The 22,639-nt window shown below is 39.6% G+C and overlaps 1 protein-coding gene across 2 annotated transcripts in view; it reads right to left on the bottom strand.

The window, feature by feature from the left end:
- The window catches only part of zmiz1a (zinc finger, MIZ-type containing 1a), a 564,484-nt gene that overhangs the window by 24,109 nt on the left and 517,736 nt on the right, over positions 1-22,639 (bottom strand). Inside the window, exons 9-10 of one of the 2 annotated variants that reach the window (XM_061937708.1) lie at positions 16,148-16,183; positions 555-690 (exon numbers count right to left, since the gene is read on the bottom strand). In XM_061937708.1, coding sequence (XP_061793692.1) covers positions 555-690; positions 16,148-16,183 — 172 coding nt within the window. The remainder of the gene's footprint in view (positions 1-554; positions 691-16,147; positions 16,184-22,639) is intronic. The other variant, XM_061937724.2, reaches the window with a different exon arrangement.

Below are 22,639 nucleotides of genomic sequence, written 5' to 3' on the forward strand. Positions count from 1 at the left end.
TCTCCCTGACCACCTGAGGGCACCACAGACCGTGGATGCTTTTAAAAAAGGCTTAAAAGCCCTTCTTTTTAAAAAAAGCCTTTTTTTTAGATATATGCATACTGGTTTTAGCTATTTGGCTGTTCTAGTTTTATTTTGTATTCATTTTTTATTATCTTTTTATTTTATTTGTTTTATACACTGTAGCACTTTGAGGTTGTTTACTCAATGTAAAGTGCTTTTTACAAATAAAATCTATTATTATTATTACCTTCAAAGTACATTTTTCAGCATTACAAGAGCCATTTAGACATGAAATAACACTCTTTAGTCACCTTTACACTCTCTTGGTAATGCTCCCTGAGGCTGAGCCAATCAGGGGCCACGATACTGAACAGCATGCTCTGATTGGTCCCGGCTCATCTAGTGGTCAAGACTACTGTAGTATTGATAGTTTCCGTTAATTTAGCCATGTTTAAGCTTGGAAAATGCTTCAAAAACAACAACAAAAACATTTGAAGTGTGATGTGTTTAAAAAACAATGATAAATGGCTCTTCTGCAGGTGTGCACTTACCTGTGCGTGAGGCCGGCCTTCATGCTGTTCATGCTGGGCTGCATGGACACTTTCCCCTGCGACTCGTTCTGCCTGTTCTTCTGGTGACGCAGCAGGAGCAGTCGACCCAGCTCCTCGCACCACGACGACAGCAGGGCTGCGAGGACGACACATAGAAGCACACAACATGTGTGTTACAAAAAAAGACTCCCAGAATGCACTGCATTGATCCAAAGCTCTGTTTAGTGTTCCTTCATGATGCTTTCTTTTGGAGGCCTCTAGGGGGCGACCTGACTCAATATACTGAAGACTACTGTGCAAAGTTCCTACAGTAGGTCAGCATTTCTTCTTTGAGCAATGCATTTGACCTACTATTTACTATTTTGTCAAAATATGGAAAAGGTGAATTAAATGAGCTAAACGTTGCTCACATGACACTTTTGCATGAATTACTAGTTTTGTTTGTTTTGACAAAAAAACCCAAAAAAACTAAAACATACTCAGACAACAAATACAATATGAAAAAATATGAGTCAATGATATAATTATATCAAAAACAAAAAGAAAAAAAATTCAATATAAAAAATAATTACATAAAACATTATAAATAAAGTAAAACTGTTATAATTATTGTAAAATAAATTAATAATAATAAAAAGGTATGAGCCAATGATATTACCCCAAAATCAAAATAAAAGAATTGAATTGCGACCCCGTAAGGGACAAGCGGTAGTAAATGGATGGATGGATGGAATAATATAAATAAAATAAAACTCTCATAATTACTTTAAAATTAATAACAAATTAAATAATACGAACCAAGGATGTATCAAAAACTAAATAATATGAAAAATAAATACATTAAAGAATAAAAACAGTTATAATTAGCTAAAAATAAATGAATAACTAATATAAAAAATTAGCCAATAAAAATATTTTAAATATTCACATTAAAGAAAATGAATGAAATAAAAACGGTTGTAATTATTACAAAATAAATTAATAATTAATAATAAAAAAAAAGATATATGAGTCAATGATATTATTCCAAAATAAAAACAAAATAATTGGAACATATAAATAAAATAATACTGTTATAATTACTTCAAAATGAATAATTAATTTAATAATACGAACTAAGGATGTATCAAAAACTAAATAATATAAAAAATAAAAACAGTTATAATTAGCTAAAAAAAATTAATAAGTAATGGAAAAAATTAGCCAGTAAAAATATTTAAAAAAATAATCCCATTAAAGATAATAAATAAAAAATAAAAAACTGTTGTAATTATTACAAAATAAATTAATAATTAATTAAAAAAAGATATGAGCAAATTATATTATACCAAAATAAAAACATAATAATTGAAATACATACATAAAATAAAACTGTTATAATTACTTCAAAATGAATAATTAATTAAATAATATGAACCGAGGATATATCAAAAACGAAATAATATAAAAAATAAAAACAGTTATAATTAGCTAAATTTTTTTAATAACTAATAGAAAAAATTAGCCAATAAAAATATTTAAAAAAAATCACATTAAAGATAATAAATAAAATAAAAAACTGTTGTAATTATTACAAAATAAAGTAATAATTAATAATAAAAAAAAGATATGAGCTAATGATATTATACCAAAATAAAAACAAAATAATTGAAACATATAAATAAAATAAAACTGTTATAATGACTTCAAAATGAATAATTAATTCAATAATACTATCAAAAACTAAATAAAAATAAATACATTGAAGAATAAAAACAGTTATATTAGCTCAAAATGAAATAATAACAAATAGAAAAACTGAGCCAATAAAAAAATAAATACATTAAACATAATACATAAAATAAAAAACGGTTGTAATTATTACAAAATAAATTAATAATTAAATCAAGTAAAATATTTACAAAAATAATAAAATACATTTACAAATAAACGGAAAATATTCTTAAATAATATATCAGAAATAAAAACAACACTAATAAAATGAAAACTCATTTTAGTCGGTGACCTTAATTGTTGACTTATTCCTCCAACTTATTCCTTTATGTCACTCTTTGTTTTTGCAGTCGAGCACTAATTATTTCATTTATAACGTCTCATCCTATCAGTCTTGAGTGCATTTTTGCACGGATTTGCTTCGCACAGCTTCCAACTTCTCCGTTAAAAACCTGCAAAACGCGCAAACACAAGTGGGCAAGGCGAAAAAACAGAGAAAGCGAAGGACAGAAAGGAAGGAGAGCGTTCTGTCTTGTAGTGGGCGGAGAGCGCCAAGCCTCCTCGTTTAGGAGGAATTATTCCACCCTGCCATTACAGAGAGCTTATCTCCCCACTAAATCACCACCTCCACACTCAGGCGCTGACTCTTCAAGCTGCTAACCCGCCATTTAGACCTAAAACGTCAGCTGCTGTCGCTCTGATGGAGGGCGAGGCCCGCGGAGAGGCGCACGGGAGGATGGCGTTGACTCATCGTATCAGCCAGTCGCCGACCTGCCGAGGGCCGGGAGTCATTCATAAAAGAGTAAGAGGGGTCGGCCACGGTGCGGCATGCATATTTAGTGAGGGGTTGTGGTTCATGGCCTTGTCTTCACCTCCGTGTCTCTGCTGTTAAACCTCCCTGCAGCGACTGTAATGACTGACATGTACACACACTTCAGACTCAACGAGGACTAAAAAAAACAAAACAATGACAATGACGGTTCTAGGGGGGCCATGCAGGAAAGCGGGACTTGACACAAGTAGAGGAACTACAAATGAAGTCCCAAAAAGTTTGAAAAAAGGACATTTTGGACCATAAAGGTTCTTAATAGAGATGTCCGATTTTATCGGACTGCCGATATTATCGGCCGATAAATGCTTTAAAATGTAATATCGGAAATAATCGGTATCGGTTTCTAAAAGTAAAATGTGTGACTTTTTAAAACCCCGCTGTGTACACGGACGTAGGGAGAAGTACAGAGCGCCAATAAACCTTAAAGGCACTGCCTCTGCGTGCCGGCCCAATCACATAATATCTACGGCTTTTCACACACACAAGTGAATGCAAGGCATGATTGGTCAACAGCCATACAGGTCACACTGAGGGTGGCCATATAAACAACTTTAACACTGTTACAAATATGCGCCACACTGTGAACCCACACCAAACAAGAATGACAAACACAATTCGGGAGAACATCCGCACCGTAACACAACATAAACACAACAGAACAAATACCCAGAAACCGTTGCAGCACTAACTCTACAATATACACCCCCCCGCATCAATATTTTTTATAGTCACAAAATCTTTTTTTCTTTTTGAAACATGTATATTATGTTTATAAACTCAGGAAATATGTCCCTGAACCAATGTATGATCCTGTAACTATACGATACCTAAATTTGTGGTATTATCCAAAACTAATGTAAAGTATCCAAACAACAGAAGAATAAGTGATTATTACATTTTAACAGAAGTGTCGATAGAACATGTTAAAATGGAAAATAAGCAGATATTAACAGTAAATTAACAAGTAGATTAATAATATTTTTTTACAGGTTGTCCCTCATAATGTTGACAAAATTATAGAATGGAAAACGACACAATATGTTACTGCATAAGTCAGCAGACCAATTAGGAGTAGAGATGTCCGATAATGGCTTTTTTGCCGATATCCGATATTGTCCAACTCTTAATTACCGATTCCGATATCAACCGATACCGATATATACAGTCGTGGAATTAACACATTATTATACCTAATTTTGTTGTGATGCCTCGCTGGATGCATTAAACAATGTAACAAGGTTTATCCAAAATAAATCAACTCAAGTTATGGAAAAAAAATGCCAACATGGCACTGCCATATTTATTATTGAAGTCACAAAGTGCATTATTTTTTTTTAACATGCCTCAAAACAGCAGCTTGGAATTTGGGACATGCTCTCCCTGAGAGAGCATGAGGAGGTTGAGGTGGAGTGTGGCGGGGGGTAGAGGGTAGCGGGGGTGTATATTGTTATTGTTAGAGTTAGTGCTGCAAGGGGTTCTGGGTATTTGTTCTGTTGTGTTACGGTGCGGATGTTCTCCCGAATTGTGTTTGTCATTCTTGTTTGGTGTGGGTTCACAGTGTGGCACATATTTGTAACAGTGTTAAAGTTGTTTATATGGCCACCCTCAGTGTGACCTGTATGGCTGTTGACCAAGTATGCTTGCATTCACTTGTGTGTGTAAAAAGTCGTAGATATTATGTGACTGGGCCGGCACGCAAAGGCAGTGCCTTTAAGGTTTATTGGCGCTCTGTACTTCTCGTACAGCGGCGTTTGAAAAAGTCGAAAATTTTACTTTTTGAAACCGATACCGATAATTTCCGATATTACATTTTAAAGCAGCCCGATATTATCGGACATCTCTAAATAGGAGCCTTTGTTTGTTTACTTACTACTAAAAGACAAGTTGTCTAGTACAGTGGTCCCCAACCTTTTTGTAACTGCGGACCGGTCAACGCTTGAAAATTACTACCTTCAAATTACATTTTTCAGCATTACAAGAGCCAGTTAGACATGAAATAACACTCTTTAGGGTTTGGTATTTTTTTATTATTTTTTATTTTTTTATTTTTGTCATAAAAAAATTCAATCATGTGTGCTTACGGACTGAATCCCTGCAGACTGTATTGATCTACAGGTAAAAGCCAGTAAATTAGAATATTTTGAAAAACTTGATTTATTTCAGTAATTGCATTCAAAAGGTGTAACTTGTACATTATATTTATTCATTGCACACAGACTGATGCATTCAAATGTTTATTTCATTTAATTTTGATGATTTGAAGTGGCAACAAATGAAAATCCAAAATTCCGTGTGTCACAAAATTAGAATATTACTTAAGGCTAATACAAAAAAGGGATTTTTAGAAATGTTGGCCAACTGAAAAGTATGAAAATGAAAAATATGAGCATGTACAATACTCAATACTTGGTTGGAGCTCCTTTTGCCTCAATTACTGCGTTAATGCGGCGTGGCATGGAGTCGAAGAGTTTCTGGCACTGCTCAGGTGTTATGAGAGCCCAGGTTGCTCTGATAGTGGCCTTCAACTCTTCTGCGTTTTTGGGTCTGGCATTCTGCATCTTCCTTTTCACAATACCCCACAGATTTTCTATGGGGCTAACTAAGGTCAGGGGAGTTGGCGGGCCAATTTAGAACAGAAATACCATGGTCCGTAAACCAGGCACGGGTAGATTTTGCGCTGTGTGCAGGCGCCAAGTCCTGTTGGAACTTGAAATCTCCATCTCCATAGAGCAGGTCAGCAGCAGGAAGCATGAAGTGCTCTAAAACTTGCTGGTAGACGGCTGCGTTGACCCTGGATCTCAGGAAACAGAGTGGACCAACACCAGCAGATGGCATGGCACCCCAAACCATCACTGATGGTGGAAACTTTACACTAGACTTCAGGCAACGTGGATCCTGTGCCTCTCCTGTCTTCCTCCAGACTCTGGGACCTCGATTTCCAAAGGAAATGCAAAATTTGCTTTCGTCAGAAAACATGACTTTGGACCACTCAGCAGCAGTCCAGCTCTTTTTTTCCTTAGCCCAGGTGAGACGCTTTTCGCGCTGTTTCTTGGTCAACAGTGGCTTGACACGAGGTATGCGGCAGTTGAAACCTATGTCTTTCAAGCGTCTCTTGGTGGTGGATCTTGAAGCACTGACTCCAGCACCTGTCCACTCCTTCCGAATCTCCCCCACATTTTTGAATGTTTTTTTTTTCACAATCTTGACCAGGGCGCGGTGATCCCTATCGCTTGTACACTTTTTCTGACCACAGTTTTTCCTTCCCTTTGCCTCTCCATTAATGTGTTTGGACACAGAGCTCTGAGAACAGCCAGCCTCTTCAGCAATAACCTTTTGGGTCTTTCCCTCCTTGTGCAATGTGTCGATGGTTGCCTTTTGGACAGCTGTCAAATCTGAAGTCTTCCCCATGTTTGTGTAGGCTTCAGAACTGGACTGAGAGACCATTTAAAGCCCTTTGCAGGTGTTTTGAGTTAATCAGCTGATTAGTTTGTGGCACCAGGTGTCTTCAAAATTTAACCCTTACACAATATTCTAATTTTGTGACACACGGAATTTTGGATTTTCATTTGTTGCCACTTCAAATCATCAAAATTAAATGAAATAAACATTTGAATGCATCAGTCTGTGTGCAATGAATAAATATAATGTACAAGTTACACCTTTTGAATGCAATTACTGAAATAAATCAAGTTTTTCAAAATATTCTAATTTACTGGCTTTTACCTGTATATATATATATATATATATATATATATATATTTTGTTTTAATTTCTTGTGCGGCCCGGTACCAATCGATCCACGGACCGGTACCAGGCTGCGGCCCGGTGGTTGGGGATCACTGGTCTAGTTTGTTCACTATTTTATTTAAGGACAAAATTGTTTTTCGATTGTAATAAGAAACATATGTTTATTGTACCCTAAGATTTTTTTGTTAAAATAAAGCCTATAATGACATTTTTTTGTGGTCCCCTTTATTTAGAAAAGTTTCGAAAAGTATCGAAACACATTTTGGCACCGGTACCAAAATAGTGGTATCGGGACAACCAACCAAAGACTATAAAAAGGGGACCCATTACCCCCCTGCTTGGCACTCAGCATCAAGGGTTGGAATTGGGGGTTAAATCACCAAAAATGATTCCCGGGCGTGGCCACCGCTGCTGCCCACTGCTCCCCTCACCTCCCAGGGGGTGAACAAGGGGGTCAAATGCAGAGGACACATTTCACCACAATCATTGGTACTTTTACTTTAACCAATCTTCCTCAAGTTTTACAGTCAAGTGCACCCAATTTCTTGTTGCAGTTACAGCAGGTGATCCTGCAGCCGTGTGAGAAATGTCAAGTCAATCTGACTCATGAGGTTAAATAATAGTGCATTTGTCTGAAAAACAATAGCACAGTCCAACACAACTTGTGTTGAGGAGTCGAAGCACAGTACAAGTCAAACTGTGCAGACTAGATGGCAGGACAGTGATTTAGGGTGTTGCACCGGAGCAAACGCCGGCTGGCCCGTGAGTAAATAGTGCAACTGGAGAGATCTGGGAATAGACGCAAGCGAGTGTTGAATGTCAGGATGTTTTCTCTTCCATCTTTGGCCCGCGCATCGCTACGAATGTTGAGGATCGAATGGCAACTCCGGTGAAAAGTGATCATGTGCGGACAGGCCTGGGGAAGTGGAGAGACATGAAAGCGGTCGCACTTGGTTATGTTCTAGTTCTTTCCTCGACGAATTGGCGTCGCGTTTAATTCAACTTCCAGGAAGCGTGGCGTTCCTAGAAAGCTGGAATATGCAGTCCTGAGGAAATGCCTTTGCTCAAACAAAACAGGAAGCACTTATCGCCGGTTGGCAATCCTCAAGTCAGCACAGCACAGCGATGCATTTAAAAGTCAGTGTTCAAAAACAAGAATAAATTAAAGCTGCAAGCAGCGATGGACGGGACCGACTTTGACGGCACATAAAATCCAAACCGGAGCAGTAATTAAAACTATTTGGTCAACTTTTAATCAAAAGGGTTCAGTCTCTCTCCTGTGCTAGTTTGAAGCCGACACGACACACGCGCTCAGAGGAGATAATGTTTGAAAAAAGGTGACCAGTTTTTACAAAACCTTTGTTTTGAAGGGGGAATTGCAAACTTCCTGTTGATTTTTGAGGGGGGTTGTCAATATATGAAATGTAGGTCTAAGTGAGACCTACATAGAGGTTTTTGTTTCATGTCTCTATTGGAAGTTACAGGCAGTTTTGTCTGAGTTTTCTTCCTAGGAGCAGTTGTGTCTGTGTTTTCTTCCTAGGGGGCGCTAGAGTGCAATTTTGAGTTTTGGGGTTGGGTTTTTTATTGGATCGCAATTTTTGCCAGTCCTGATGTGTGTGTCCAGTTTGGTGAGTTTTGAAGTATGTTAAGGGGGTCAAATTACAGCTCAAAGAGGCAAAAGTGACTGTTTTTAGTAAACTTTTGTTTTGTTGATTTTTGCTGAAGGATGTCAATGTATGAAATCTCGGTCTAAGTCAGACCTACATAGAGGTTTTTGTTTCATGTCTCTCCGACATTCCTCGTGGGAGTTACAGGCAGTGTTGTCTGTGTTTTCTTCCTAGGGGGCGCTAGAGTGCAATTTTGAGTTTTGGGGCTAGGTTTTTTGATTAGATCGCAATTTTCGCCAGTCCTGATGTGTGTGTCAAATATGGTGAGTTGTGAAGCATGTTAAGGGGGTCAAATTACAGCTCAAAGAGGCGGCGGTATAATAAAGAATAATAAAACCTTACAATTACAATAGGGTCCTCTGTCCCAAAGGGACATTGCGGTCCCTAATAAAACGCACGAAATACAATAGGGTCCTCTGTCCCAAAGGGACATTGCGGTCCCTAATTAAAGCTGCAAGCAGCGATGGACGGGACCGACTTTGACGGCACATAAAATCCAAACCGGAGCAGTAATTAAAAGTATTTGGTCAACTTTTAATCAGAAGGGTTCAGTCTCTCTCCTGTGCTAGTTTGAAGCCGACACGACAAACGCGCTCAGAGGAGATAATGTTTGAAAAAAGGTGACCAGTTTTTACAAAACCTTTGTTTTGAAGGGGGAATTGCAAACTTCCTGTTGATTTTTGAGGGGGGTTGTCAATATATGAAATGTAGGTCTAAGTGAGACCTACATAGACGTTTTTGTTTCATGTCTCTATTGGAAGTTACAGGCAGTTTTGTCTGAGTTTTCTTCCCAGGAGCAGTTAGTGTCTGTGTTTTCTTCCTAGGGGGCGCTAGAGCGCAATTTTGAGTTTTGGGGTTGGGTTTTTTATTGGATCGCAATTTTTGCCAGTCCTGATGTGTGTGTCCAGTTTGGTGAGTTTTGAAGTATGTTAAGGGGGTCAAATTACAGCTCAAAGAGACAAAAGTGACTGTTTTTAGTAAACTTTTGTTTTGTTGATTTTTGCTGAAGGATGTCAATGTATGAAATCTCGGTCTAAGTCTTAAAACTAACAGAAAATAACAAGAACATGATCCAGACCACAGATCATGACAATCCTATCCTATCCTATGACAGTTTAAGGCAGTGGTTCTTAACCTGGGTTCGATCGGACCCTAGGGGTTCGGTGAGTCGGGCTCAGGGGTTCGGCGGAGGTCGAGACACACCCGACTCATTGTGTATATAAAAACTTCTCCCTATCGGCGTATTACGGATACGGCAACAGCAGAAGTCACACTGATTTGCAGGTGTGTAATTTGTTGTGAGTTTATGCACTGTTGGTTTTGTTCTTTGAACAAGGTGATGTTCATGCACGGGGCAGCACGGTGGAAGAGGGGTTAGTGCGTCTGCCTCACAATACGAAGGTCCTGAGTTCAATCCCGGGCTCGGGATCTTTCTGTATGGAGTTTGCATGTTCTCCCCGTGACTGCGTGGGTTCCCTACGGGTACTCCGGCTTCCTCCCACCTCCAAAGACATGCACCTGGGGATAGGTTGATTGGCAACACTAAATTGGCCCTAGTGTGTGGATGTTGTCTGTCTATCTGTGTTGGCCCTGCGATGAGGTGGCGACTTGTCCAGGGTGTACCCCGCCTTCCGCCCAAATGCAGCTGAGATAGGCTCCAGCGACCCCCCGCCACCCCGAAAGGGACAAGCGGTAGAAAATGGATGGATGGTTGTTCATGCACGGTTCATTTTGTGCACCAGTAATAAAACATGGTAACACTTTAGTATGGGGAACATATTCACCATTAATTAGTTGCTTATTAACATGCAAATTAGTAACATATTGGCTCTTAACTAGTCATTATTAAGTACCGTATTTTTCGGACTATAAGTCGCAGTTTTTTTCATAGTTTGGCCGGGCTTATATATGTTTTTTTCCTTCTTTATTGTGCATTTTCGGCAGGTGCGACTTTTACTCCAGTGCGACTTATACTCCGAAAAATACGGTACTTATTAATGCCTTATTCAGGATGGCCTTATTATAACCCTAACCCTCTAACCCTGGCCCTAACCCTCTAACCCTAACCCTAACCCTAACCCTAACCAAATAACTGTAAATTAAGTCTTTGTTATTTAGAATATGTTCCCCATACTAAAGTGTTACCAAAAACATATAACTTTGTCTTGAATTTGAAGACAAAAGTGTTCAGTAAATGCGCATATGGGGTGGGGTTCGGTACCTCCAACAAGGTTAAGAACCACTGCTTCAAGGGTTTTGGTCCTAAATGATCTCAGTAAGATATTACAGCTTGTTGCTGAGATTTGATGACCTATATTGAGTAAAACATTCTTGAAACTAGAATATCAACTGTTGCAAAGCTGTGTCATCAACACTCACAAGTATAAAACTACTTTTTTTTAAAGTATTAATTTCTTATTTCAAGCATGAAAAACAAAAATCATGACTTTGACACAATTGTGTCTCATAATTAAAACAGATGACAGCCAAATGGACTTTGCTGTTTTATTTTCAATGAAACAATACAAAATACGTACTCATACAATAGTACAGTTGGCACAGTACAGTAAACTGACAGTTAATATTTAAACATTTGACATTTCTAACAATTTTGAACAGAAATAGTTCATGCACATTCAGATGAATTCTTCAAAATTACAATTAACATTTTTTTGCCTGGTTGGGCTGTGTATATGCGCACTAATTGACTGAAAGAGCACGTACTTGGTGCGATGATGTCATGTTATCGATGGAAAAATGCATTTTTAGACCATATGATTTGCCTGAGCGGCTAGGAGACCCCGAGAGTAACAAGCGGTTGCCTTGTTGCCTTTCCATTAAGAACAATAAATTAGTTTTTAGTATAAGTTTGCTGGTTTCAAGAAATGTAATGCCGAGTGCATATCATTATGTCAAGATAATGGCACTAGCATTTACTTCATTTAAGAATATTTTTCAACATATTGAGCAAAAAGGTCTCTTTTTTTTCTCTACCAAGAAAAGTGCACTTGTTATTAGTGAGAATATACTTATTTTAAGGTATTTTTGGGTTAATTGAGTTTAGTTAATTTTACTTGTTTTCGAAAGTTTTGACAAGCCAAATTTTCTTGTTCTATTGGCAGATAATTTTGCTTAGTTCAAATAAAATACCCCTAATTTTTGTACTTTGTTTTCTTGTTTTTGAACACTGACTTTTTGCAGTGTATTTTATTTGAACTAAGCAAAATTATCTGCCAATAGAACAAGAACATTTGGCTTGTCAAGACTTTCCAAAACCAGTAAAATTAACTAACCTCAATGAATCCAAACAATACCTTAAAATAAGTATATTCTCACCAATAACAACTGTACTACTATATGAGTATGTGTTTTCTATTGTTTCATTGAAAATAAAACAGCAAAGTCCATTTGGCTGTCATCTGTTTTAATTATGAGACACAATTGTGTCAAAGTCATGATTTTTTTTTTTCATGCTTGAAATAAGAAATTATGACTTTAAAAAAGTAGTTTTATACTTGTGAGTGTTGATGACACAGCTTTGCAACAGTTGATATTCTAGTTTTAAGCATGTTTTACTCAATATAGGTCATCAAATCTCAGCAACAAGCTGTAATATCTTACTGAGATCAATTAGGACCAAAACACTTAAAACAAGTAAAACACTTTAACATAAAATCTGCTTAGTGAGAAGAATGATCTTATCAGACAGAAAATAAGCAAATATCACCCTTATTTGAGATATTTAATTTTACTTCGATTTCAGTTTTTGCAGTGCACTGAACACCAAATCTGATTTTTTTGCCTTCAAGTGACACAGAACTGATTTTTATTGCCGGTCTAAACGATGGAAAGTGCTTAAAATCTGATCTTTTGGCATCAGATTCAGGCCACATCAGGAGGTAGTCCAAATCCGATTGGAATCTGATCTTTCCAAATGTGACTTGTCTAAACGCAATGTGACCCGAATGTGACTTTTTCGTCAGCTTTGGGCGAGCTACGTCACCCGTGTGCGCCGGATTCGGTGCTCAAAGTCTATTTAAGGCCTAATTTCGGTGCATCACTTGTCAATAGTGCGCAAATAATAGCCTTTATGTAATATATGAATATATGTTTTCATTGGTGACCAACTAATGGGGATCCTTAATAAAAATAAAAATAAAATCATTTTATTTATATAGAACATTTAAACAACAAAAATGTTTCCAAAGTGCTGCACACAAATATCAAAAACAAGATTCAAATACTATCCTTAGCTCTACCAATGACTGATTAAAAACAAAATAAATAAATATAAAAACAATACAAAAATAAATATGATTAAAGACAATTTTAAAGGGTAAAACCAATTAAAACAGTAAATAGAAATACACATTTAAAAACACAGAGGACCACACAACTGTCATGTCTGTTGATCATGTTTTTGTTTAGTTATGTTCTGCTTGGTTTTTGGACACTTTTTAGTTCCTGCTTTCACTCCTTTGCCTTGTCACCATGACTACTCATTAGTTTCACCTGTCTCACGTTTTGCACTCGCGTACCTGTCACTAATCGCGTCTGTATTATTTAAGCCCATAGTTGCCAGGAAGTCAGCCTGGCGACATTAACTCTGATACCTCCATGATTACGCGTCCATGCCATAGTTCTATGATCTTTCCATGCTTGACCAAGTAAGTTTTGTTTCATGCCCTTAGTCTGTTTATGTGTTAATTTTGTTCATAGTCAAGTTTGTACTTCCGCCCTTGTGCGCGCTTTTCGTTTGTTCCTTTTGATAGTGTTAAAATAAATATGTCCTTACCTTCACGCCTTGTCCGTTCCAACTTTCCCCCACCCCACAGTCCACACATTGACAACAACTCACGTAGTGCACCAGTATTAAAACATGGTAACACTTTAGTATGGGGAACATATTCACCATTAATTAGTTGCTTATTAACATGCAAATTAGTAACATATTTTCTCTTAACTAGTCATTATTAAGTACTTATTAATGCCTGTAATAAAACATGGTAACACTTTAGTATGGGGAACATATTCACCATTAATTAGTTGCTTTTTAACATGAAAATTAGTAACATTTTCTCTTAACTAGTCATTATTAAGTACTTATTAATGCCTTATTAGGGTTAGGGTTTAATGCCTAAACCCTAACCCTCTAACCTTAAAGGGGAACATTATCACCAGACCTATGTAAGCGTCAATATATACCTTGATGTTGCAGAAAAAAGACCATATATTTTTTTAACCGATTTCTGAACTCTAAATGGGTGAATTTTGGCGAATTAAACGCCTTTCTAATATTCGCTCTCGGGAAGCAATCCGCCATTTTCTCAAACACCGAGTCAAATCAGCTCTGTTATTTTCCGTTTTTTCGACTGTTTTCCGTACCTTGGAGACATCATGCCTCGTCGGTGTGTTGTCGGAGGGTGTAACAACACGAACAGGGACGGATTCAAGTTGCGCCAGTGGCCCAAAGATGCGAAAGTGGCAAGAAATTGGACGTTTGTTCCGCACACTTTACCGACGAAAGCTATGCTACGACAGAGATGGCAAGAATGTGTGGATATCCTGCGACACTCAAAGCAGATGCATTTCCAACGATAAAGTCAAAGAAATCTGCCGCCAGACCCCCATTGAATCTGCCGGAGTGTGTGAGCAATTCAGGGACAAAGGACCTCGGTAGCATGGCAAACAATGGCGGCAGTTTGTTCCCGCAGACGAGCGAGCTAAACCCCCTATCGACCCTAGCTTCCCTGGCCTGCTGACATCAACTCCAAAACTGGACAGATCAGCTTTCAGGAAAAGAGCGCGGATGAGGGTATGTCTACAGAATATATTAATTGATGAAAAATGGGCTGTCTGCACTCTCAAAGTGCATGTTGTTGCCAAATGTATTTCATATGCTGTAAACCTAATTCATAGTTGTTAGTTTCCTTTAATGCCAAACAAACACATACCAATCGTTGGTTAGAAGGCGATCGCCGAATTCGTCCTCGCTTTCTCCCGTGTCGCTGGCTGTCGTGTCGTTTTCGTCGGTTTCGCTTGCATACGGTTCAAACCGATATGGCTCAATAGCTTCAGTTTCTTCTTCAATTTTTCGCTACCTGCCTCCACACTACAACCATCCGTCTCAATACATGCGTAATCTGTTGAATCGCTTAAGCCGCTGAAATCCGAGTCTGAATCCGAGCTAATGTCGCTATAGCTTGCTGTTCTTTCCGCCATGTTTGTTTGTGTTGGCTTCACTATGTGACGTCACAGGAAAATGGACGGGTGTTTATAACGATGGTTAAAATCAGGCACTTTGAAGCTTTTTTTAGGGATATTGCGTGATGGGTAAAATTTTGAAAAAATCTTCGAAAAATATAATAAGCCACTGGGAACTGATTTTTAATGGTTTTAACCATTCTGAAATTGTGATAATGTTCCCCTTTAACCCTAACCAAATAACTCTAAATTAAGTCTTTGTTACTTAGAATATGTTCCCCATACTAAAGTGTTACCAAAAACATATAACTTTGTCTTGAATTTGAAAAAAAAACTAAATTTTGGTTTTCACTAAAGAAGGGTTCGGTGAATGCGCATATGAAACTGGTGGGGTTCGGTACCTCCAACAAGGTTAAGGACCACTGGTTTCGGGCCACAGCACCACCTGTTGCTCTGGCATGCACACGACAGCCTGCACATGTGGACAGAGGTTTATTTCATAGTGCGAGGAGTGCCTTTTTTATGGACCCCGGAGTGATTTGAAGCCTCGCCTGCTGTGAAACGTCAAACCAAAGCGGTGCGGATTTGCTGCAGCGGCACAGGCACGTGACCACAAAGTGCCAAAGAAGGGAAATCCGCCTCAGTACATTAGCTCCATCCACCGATGCCACGCACATATTGCACCACTCTTATCGCCGGCGGCGCAGCGGCGGCACCTTGACTCCCTTCCCGACGAGCTTTGATAGCAAACATGTAAAAAGTGCATGCAGCTCTGTTGTGTTTGAGCCGATAAACACGAGACAAAAGAGGCAAAGACTACATGACAATTTGCAGCCACAGACACAGCAGCCCTGTGAGACAATGTGTGGGATGATTAAAGGCAACATCTGCAACACACTGGCAGGTAAATCTATGCCGAGTGGGCGCTAAATATTATGCAAACGAGAAAAATGGAGGGATAATAAAAAAAATAAAAAAAATCCCGCGGATGGGTGGGGGGAGTCATGCTGATTGCGGGAATGGAATGGAAGCCATTTAAGCAGTGATACCCCCCCCTAAGGTAAGAGCATATCAAATGTGCTTTAGTCTCAACCGCTTGAAGGCAGAACAACTTCAACCAGGCCTGGAATAAAACTACTAACACCTTTTACAGAGCTGTAAATGTGTCAAGATGTGCTTTTTTTTTTTTGCCTGTGTAGAACGCACTTCCTTTGACTCAATCTCATCCGTGACCTCTGGCAGGACACACAGAGAAGAGGGTGGGTGGAGGGGGGGTTGGCGGGTGGGGCGGATGGATGCCAGACAGAGAACAGGTGGCGATGGAAGGGAGTGGGCGGGGGTCCCCAGCCCCCTTCCAGGGTATATGTATTTATGCATGTGTATGTCACAAGCCAAGAGATGCTGCAGCCAGGAAGAGAGGGGAGCTCTACCTGAGTCAGTCTGACATCTCCTGCAGGTGCTGGTTTCTGTGGGGTTCAAATATGCACATTTTTTAATCAGAAATCAGCATGGACACCAAACAATAATGCACAATGACAACCGAGAGGGCGGCCAAAAAGGGTCGCCGCCGCTCCAGTGGGGGGTGGTGTGGGGGGGGGGGAAATGACGGCGGTTCAAATATGGCGACCCAGCGAGTGCAGGATGTGGATGTAGGCATACTTGCCAACCCTCCCGATTTTCTCCAGGTTTCTAGACGGACTTAAGGCACGCCCCCTCCAGGTCTGTGCGGACCTGAGTGAGGACAGCCTGTCGTCACGTCCAGGTGCGCGCCTGTGCAATTGCGCACTGCTCAAGCGTCCTCTGCGCACGGCAAATCTATGCCGCGCACAAAATCAAATAAAAAAAACAAGCGCATAACAATTTTCGACACACGGACACGACAGAGAAAACAGTTTTCGTCATCATTTTTAGAAATATTGTAACGTCCAACGAGACGCTTTGAGGACATGAATTCCATCCATCACTTTACTGAGCAAAACTCTTTATTGTCGGCCATAAACACATCACCAAAACATTAGTAAAAAAAATTATATCTAGCAAATGTGGTCATTTTCTGCAGTACAAACCAGACCAAAAGCAACTTTGTTATATCAACAGCAGCCGCTCGCTCTTTCTCACTTGCGCCAACACATGCACATATGGCACTTAGCCAGTGATGCGTTTACAGCCACACAAAAAGTCGGACAACTCCAACACCACACATAAAGTGTCATTCCAGGTCGTTACACTATGATTTACCAATCAAATGTGTGCTTATTCTAGTGTCATTTATTAGGAATCTTAATTTATAAATATAAATGTTAGTATATTAAATAAATACTAATAAGAATATATGTTTTACAAACAGGAAGTTGCAGGAATGTACACATGATCCCCTGCTTACATCTCATTGTGCAACATGTGAATGTTTTAATGGGAACTAAATGCAATGTCTGAAAAGGGTACAAATTATTTCCAAAGCAGGACCTCCACCCAGACAAACAATACAAGTACACAGTTCATGAAAAAAAATATTTTCTGTTATTGTCATTGTAAGTGTAAGTTTTGCATAATAGGTCGAAACAAAACGACAGATAATGTCTCCTAATAGCTGCCACTTTGCGGTCACCGTATGTTTAAGCACAGTACGTCTGACTATGGTAGTTGTAATGTTTCGATAATCCAAGCGGTGCGGCTTTGTAGCTTACCAAAATCAAACTAAAACATTTTGATGGATTTCGGAGCGCCGAGTGTAATGTTTCTATATTCTCAATAAAACATCAGAGTTGTGTTTTGTATTTGAAATGGCAACAGTGGAAAGTGAATGCCCCATAACAAGAAAATCGTGAAAAAGAAAGAGGCATATTGACGACGGCGCGGACGCGCGCACATTTTCGGACCTTATGCAGATCCTAAATACCAATCAGCAGGTACCAATAGGTGAGAAAAGTTGGTTTTGCACAATAGGTCGAAACAAAATGACAGATAATGTCTCCTAATAGCTGCCATTTTGCGGTCAGCATATGTTCAAGCACAGTACGTCTGACTATGGTAGCCGTATTGTTTCGACAATCCAAGCGGTGCGGCTTCGTAGCTTACAAAAGTCAAACTAAAACATTTTGATGGACCGAGTGTAATGTTTCTATATTCTCAATAAAACATCAAAGTTTTGGTACTGCTTTTACGTGTTAGAGTCACTTATTGAACAGGCGTCCACCTGCAGTCCACACGTACCTCTTATGCGTGACTGCCATCGCCTGGTCACACTTATCCTTGCACCATGTACCAAATAAAACTGCTTCGAGGTCGGTAAGCACAACCAGAATTCATACGTACATTAGGCGCACCGGGACATAAGGCGCACTGTCGATTTTTGAGAAAATCTAAGGATTTTAGGTGTGCCTTATAGTCGGAAAAATACGGTACATGGCTCCACTTCGACAGCATCTCCTCCCCGTTATCTTTGTTGTACCGGTAGTTTTTAGCACTTCCATAGCGAGTCTACTGACGGATTTAAGTTTGAACTGTACGCTACTTTGTATTGGAAATGGCAACAGTGGAAAATGAATGCCCCATAACAAGAGGATAGTGAAAAAGAAGGAGCTTATTGACTACGGCGCAGACTACAATGGCGGACGCAAGCAAATTTTCGGGACTTATGCAGATCCCAAATACCAATCAGCAGGTACCAATAGGTGAGAAAAGTTGGTTTTGCATAATAGGTCGAAACAAAATGACAGATAATGTCTCCTAATAGCTGCCATTTTGCGGTCACCATATGTTCAAGCACAGTACGTCTGACTATGGTAGCCATATTGTTTCGACAATCCAAGCGGTGCGGCTTCGTAGCTTACAAAAGTCAAACTAAAACATTTTGATGGACCGAGTGTAATGTTTCTATATTCTCAATAAAACATCAAAGTTTTGGTACTGCTTTTACATGTTAGAGTCATTTATTGAACAGGCGTCCACCTGCAGTCCACACGTACCTCTTATGCGTGACTGCCATCGCCTGGTCACACTTATCCTTGCACCATGTACCAAATAAAACTGCTTCGAGGTCGGTAAGCACAACCAGAATTCATACGTACATTAGGCGCACCGGGACATAAGGCGCACTGTCGATTTTTGAGAAAATCTAAGGATTTTAGGTGTGCCTTATAGTCGGAAAAATACGGTACATGGCTCCACTTCGACAGCATCTCCTCCCCGTTATCTTTGTTGTACCGGTAGTTTTTAGCACTTCCATAGCGAGTCTACTGACGGATTTAAGTTTGAACTGTACGCTACTTTGTCTTTGAAATGGCAACAGTGGAAAATGAATGCCCCATAACAAGAGGATAGTGAAAAAGAAGGAGCTTATTGACTACGGCGCAGACTACAATGGCGGACGCAAGCAAATTTTCGGGACTTATGCAGATCCCAAATACCAATCAGCAGGCACCAATAGGTGAGAAAAGTTGGTTTTGTATAATAGATCGAAACAAAATGACAGATAATGTCTCCTAATAGCTGCCACTTTGCGGTCACCGTATGTTTAAGCACAGTACGTCTGACTATGGTAGCCATAATGTTTCGATAATCCAAGCGGTGCGGCTTCGTAGCCTACCAAAGTCAAACTAAAACATTTTGATGGATTTCGGAGCGCCGAGTGTACTGTTCTATATTCTCAATAAAACATCAGAGTTTTGCTTTGTATTAGAAATGGCAACAGTGGAAAATTAATGCCCCATACCAAGAAGATAGTGAAAAAGAAGGAGCTTATTGACTACGGCGCGGACTACAATGGCGTACGCAGGCAAATTTTCGGGACTTATGCAGATCACAAATACACATCAGCAGGCACCATTATGTAAGAAAAGCTGGTTTTGCATAATAGGTCGAAACAAAACGACAGATAATGTCTCCTAATAGGTACCATTTTGCGGTCACCGTATGTTTAAGCACAGTACGTCTGACTATGGTAGCCGTAATATTTCGACAATCCAAGCGGTGCGGCTTCGTAGCCTACCAAAATCAAACTAAAACATTTTGATGGATTTCGGAGCGCCGAGTGTAATGTTTTTATATTCTCAATAAAACATCAAGGTTTTGTTTTGCATTAGAAATGGCAACAGTGGAAAATGAATGTCCCATAACAAGAAGATAGTGAAAAAGAAGGAGCATATTGACTACGGCGCGGACACACGCACATTTTCGGGCCTTATGTAGATCCCAAATACCAATCAGCAGGTACCAATAGGTGAGAAAAGTTGGTTTTGCATAATAGGTCGAAACAAAACGACAGATAATGTCTCCTAATAGCTGCCATTTTGCGGTCACCGTATGTTCAAGCACAGTACGTCTGACTATGGTAGCCGTAATGTTTCGACAATCCAAGCGGTGCGGCTTCGTAGCTTACAAAAGTCAAACTAAAACATTTTGATGGACCGAGTGTAATGTTTCTATATTCTCAATAAAACATCAACGTTTTGGTACTGCTTTTACGTGTTAGAGTCACTTATTGAACAGGCGTCCACCTGCAGTCCACACGTACCTCTTATGCGTGACTGCCATCGCCTGGTCACACTTATCCTTGCACCATGTATTAAATAAAACTGCTTCAAGGTCGGTAAGCACAACCAGAATTAATACGTACATTAGGCGCACCGGGACATAAGGCGCACTGTCGATTTTTGGGAAAATCTAAGGATTTTAGGTGTGCCTTATAGTCGGAAAAATACGGTACATGGCTCCACTTCGACAGCATCTCCTCCCCGTTATATTTGTTGTACCGGTAGTTTTTAGCACTTCCATAGCGAGTCTACTGACGGATTTAAGTTTGAACTGTACGCTACTTTGTATTGGAAATGGCAACAGTGGAAAATGAATGCCCCATAACAAGAGGATAGTGAAAAAGAAGGAGCTTATTGACTATGGCGCGGACGCGCGCACATTTTTGGACCTTATGCAGATCCCAAATACCAATCAGCAGGTACCAATAGGTGAGAAAATTTGGTTTTGCATAATATGTTGAAACAAAATGACAGATAATGTCTCCTAATAGCTGCCATTTTGCGGTCACCGTATGTTTAAGCACAGTACGTCTGACTATGGTAGCCGTAATGTTTCGACAATCCAAGCGGTGCGGCTTCGTAGCCTACCAAAATCAAACTAAAACATTTTGATGGATTTCGGAGCGCCGAGTGTAATGTTTTTATATTCTCAATAAAACATCAAGGTTTTGTTTTGCATTAGAAATGGCAACAGTGGAAAATGAATGTCCCATAACAAGAAGATAGTGAAAAAGAAGGAGCATATTGACTACGGCGCGGACACACGCACATTTTCGGGCCTTATGTAGATCCCAAATACCAATCAGCAGGTACCAATAGGTGAGAAAAGTTGGTTTTGCATAATAGGTCGAAACAAAACGACAGATAATGTCTCCTAATAGCTGCCATTTTGCGGTCACCGTATGTTCAAGCACAGTACGTCTGACTATGGTAGCCGTATTGTTTCGACAATCCAAGCGGTGCGGCTTCGTAGCTTACAAAAGTCAAACTCAAACATTTTGATGGACTGAGTGTAATGTTTCTATATTCTCAATAAAACATCAAAGTTTTGCTTTTACGTGTTAGAGTCACTTATTGAACAGGCGTCCACCTGCAGTCCACACGTACCTCTTATGCGTGACTGCCATCGCCTGGTCACACTTATCATTGCACCACGTACCAAATAAAACTGCTTTGAAGTCGGTAAGCACAACCAGAATCAATACGTACATTAGGCGCACCGGGACATAAGGCGCACTGTCGATTTTTGAGAAAATTAAAGGATTTTAAGTGTCTTTAATTCAAGTGAGTGCTATTTAATAGGACTACTTGACTTGGGGTGAACTGTGAGGCATACTTTTGTGAGTCAGAAGGAACCACAGCGTTCATGACACACACTTACACACACACGTACACACACAGTGACAGAAATAGAAAGCAAAAGGTAAGTACAACAGCAGAGGTCTAGCGGAGTAAACACGGGAGTAAAGCAGTGAATAAAAAAAAAGCTCTTATCAGCCGTGAGCAGCTCCCTACCACAGTAAATATCACATGCCTAATTATAAGCAGACATGCTTCTTATCCTTGACTGTTCCTTCAGAGAAATCACAAGGGGGTAAAAAATAAAAAAATAAAAAAATAAAATAAAAAATCTGGCTGCTGTTTCATTACATAAGGCCGTGATTAAACTATGATGAAATTCCAGCACTGTTACATATGAACAGAGAGGCTGTCCTGTAATTCAATACATCATTGAGAGTTTCTATCAATACTTGACATCACTTCGTCTCTGTCTCGGTGGGGGGGGCGGGGGGAAAGGTGGCGATGATGATTCACGGAAAGAAGCAAAACAAAACCAGGGCCGTGCAGTTCACCGCCGTCACAAATGTCACAAGTGAGTCACAAAAAGAAAAACCCTCCGGAGGTCACAGGAGTGCAACAGGAAACGATGAAGCTCCGCCTCCAGTGTGCTGGAAGTGACGCCGGGGTGTTATAGTGTTCCCGGCACGGGTCAGCGGACGATTGTGTTATTGTTTGCTAATGAACGTGTCGGCTTTAAGGTTACGTGCTGATTGACTGGCAATGCTGTGGATTTTACTGCCTGCTGTGGCCTTTGAGGATGATAACTTGCATTACCACTCCAGCAGAAGTCTTCAAGACACTTACCTTGTGAAAAAAAAAAAATGTTAATATCGTTTTTGTCAGTTTGCTGGTGACGAACCCCAAGATGCAGAGATGACGGCGTGCATTGAGTGAGAAAACATGATTTAATTAAACACTAAGGCAAAACAACAAACAAAAGGGTAACAACAAAAGGCGCGCACAAGGCGGAGAACCAACTTGGCTAGGAACTAAAATAGCACAGAGGCTAACTGTGGACAAGAAACAAAAACACTTACTGTGACACGA

Source organism: Nerophis lumbriciformis, linkage group LG02 (assembly GCF_033978685.3).
Source record: "Nerophis lumbriciformis linkage group LG02, RoL_Nlum_v2.1, whole genome shotgun sequence".
NCBI lineage: Eukaryota > Metazoa > Chordata > Actinopteri > Syngnathiformes > Syngnathidae > Nerophis > Nerophis lumbriciformis.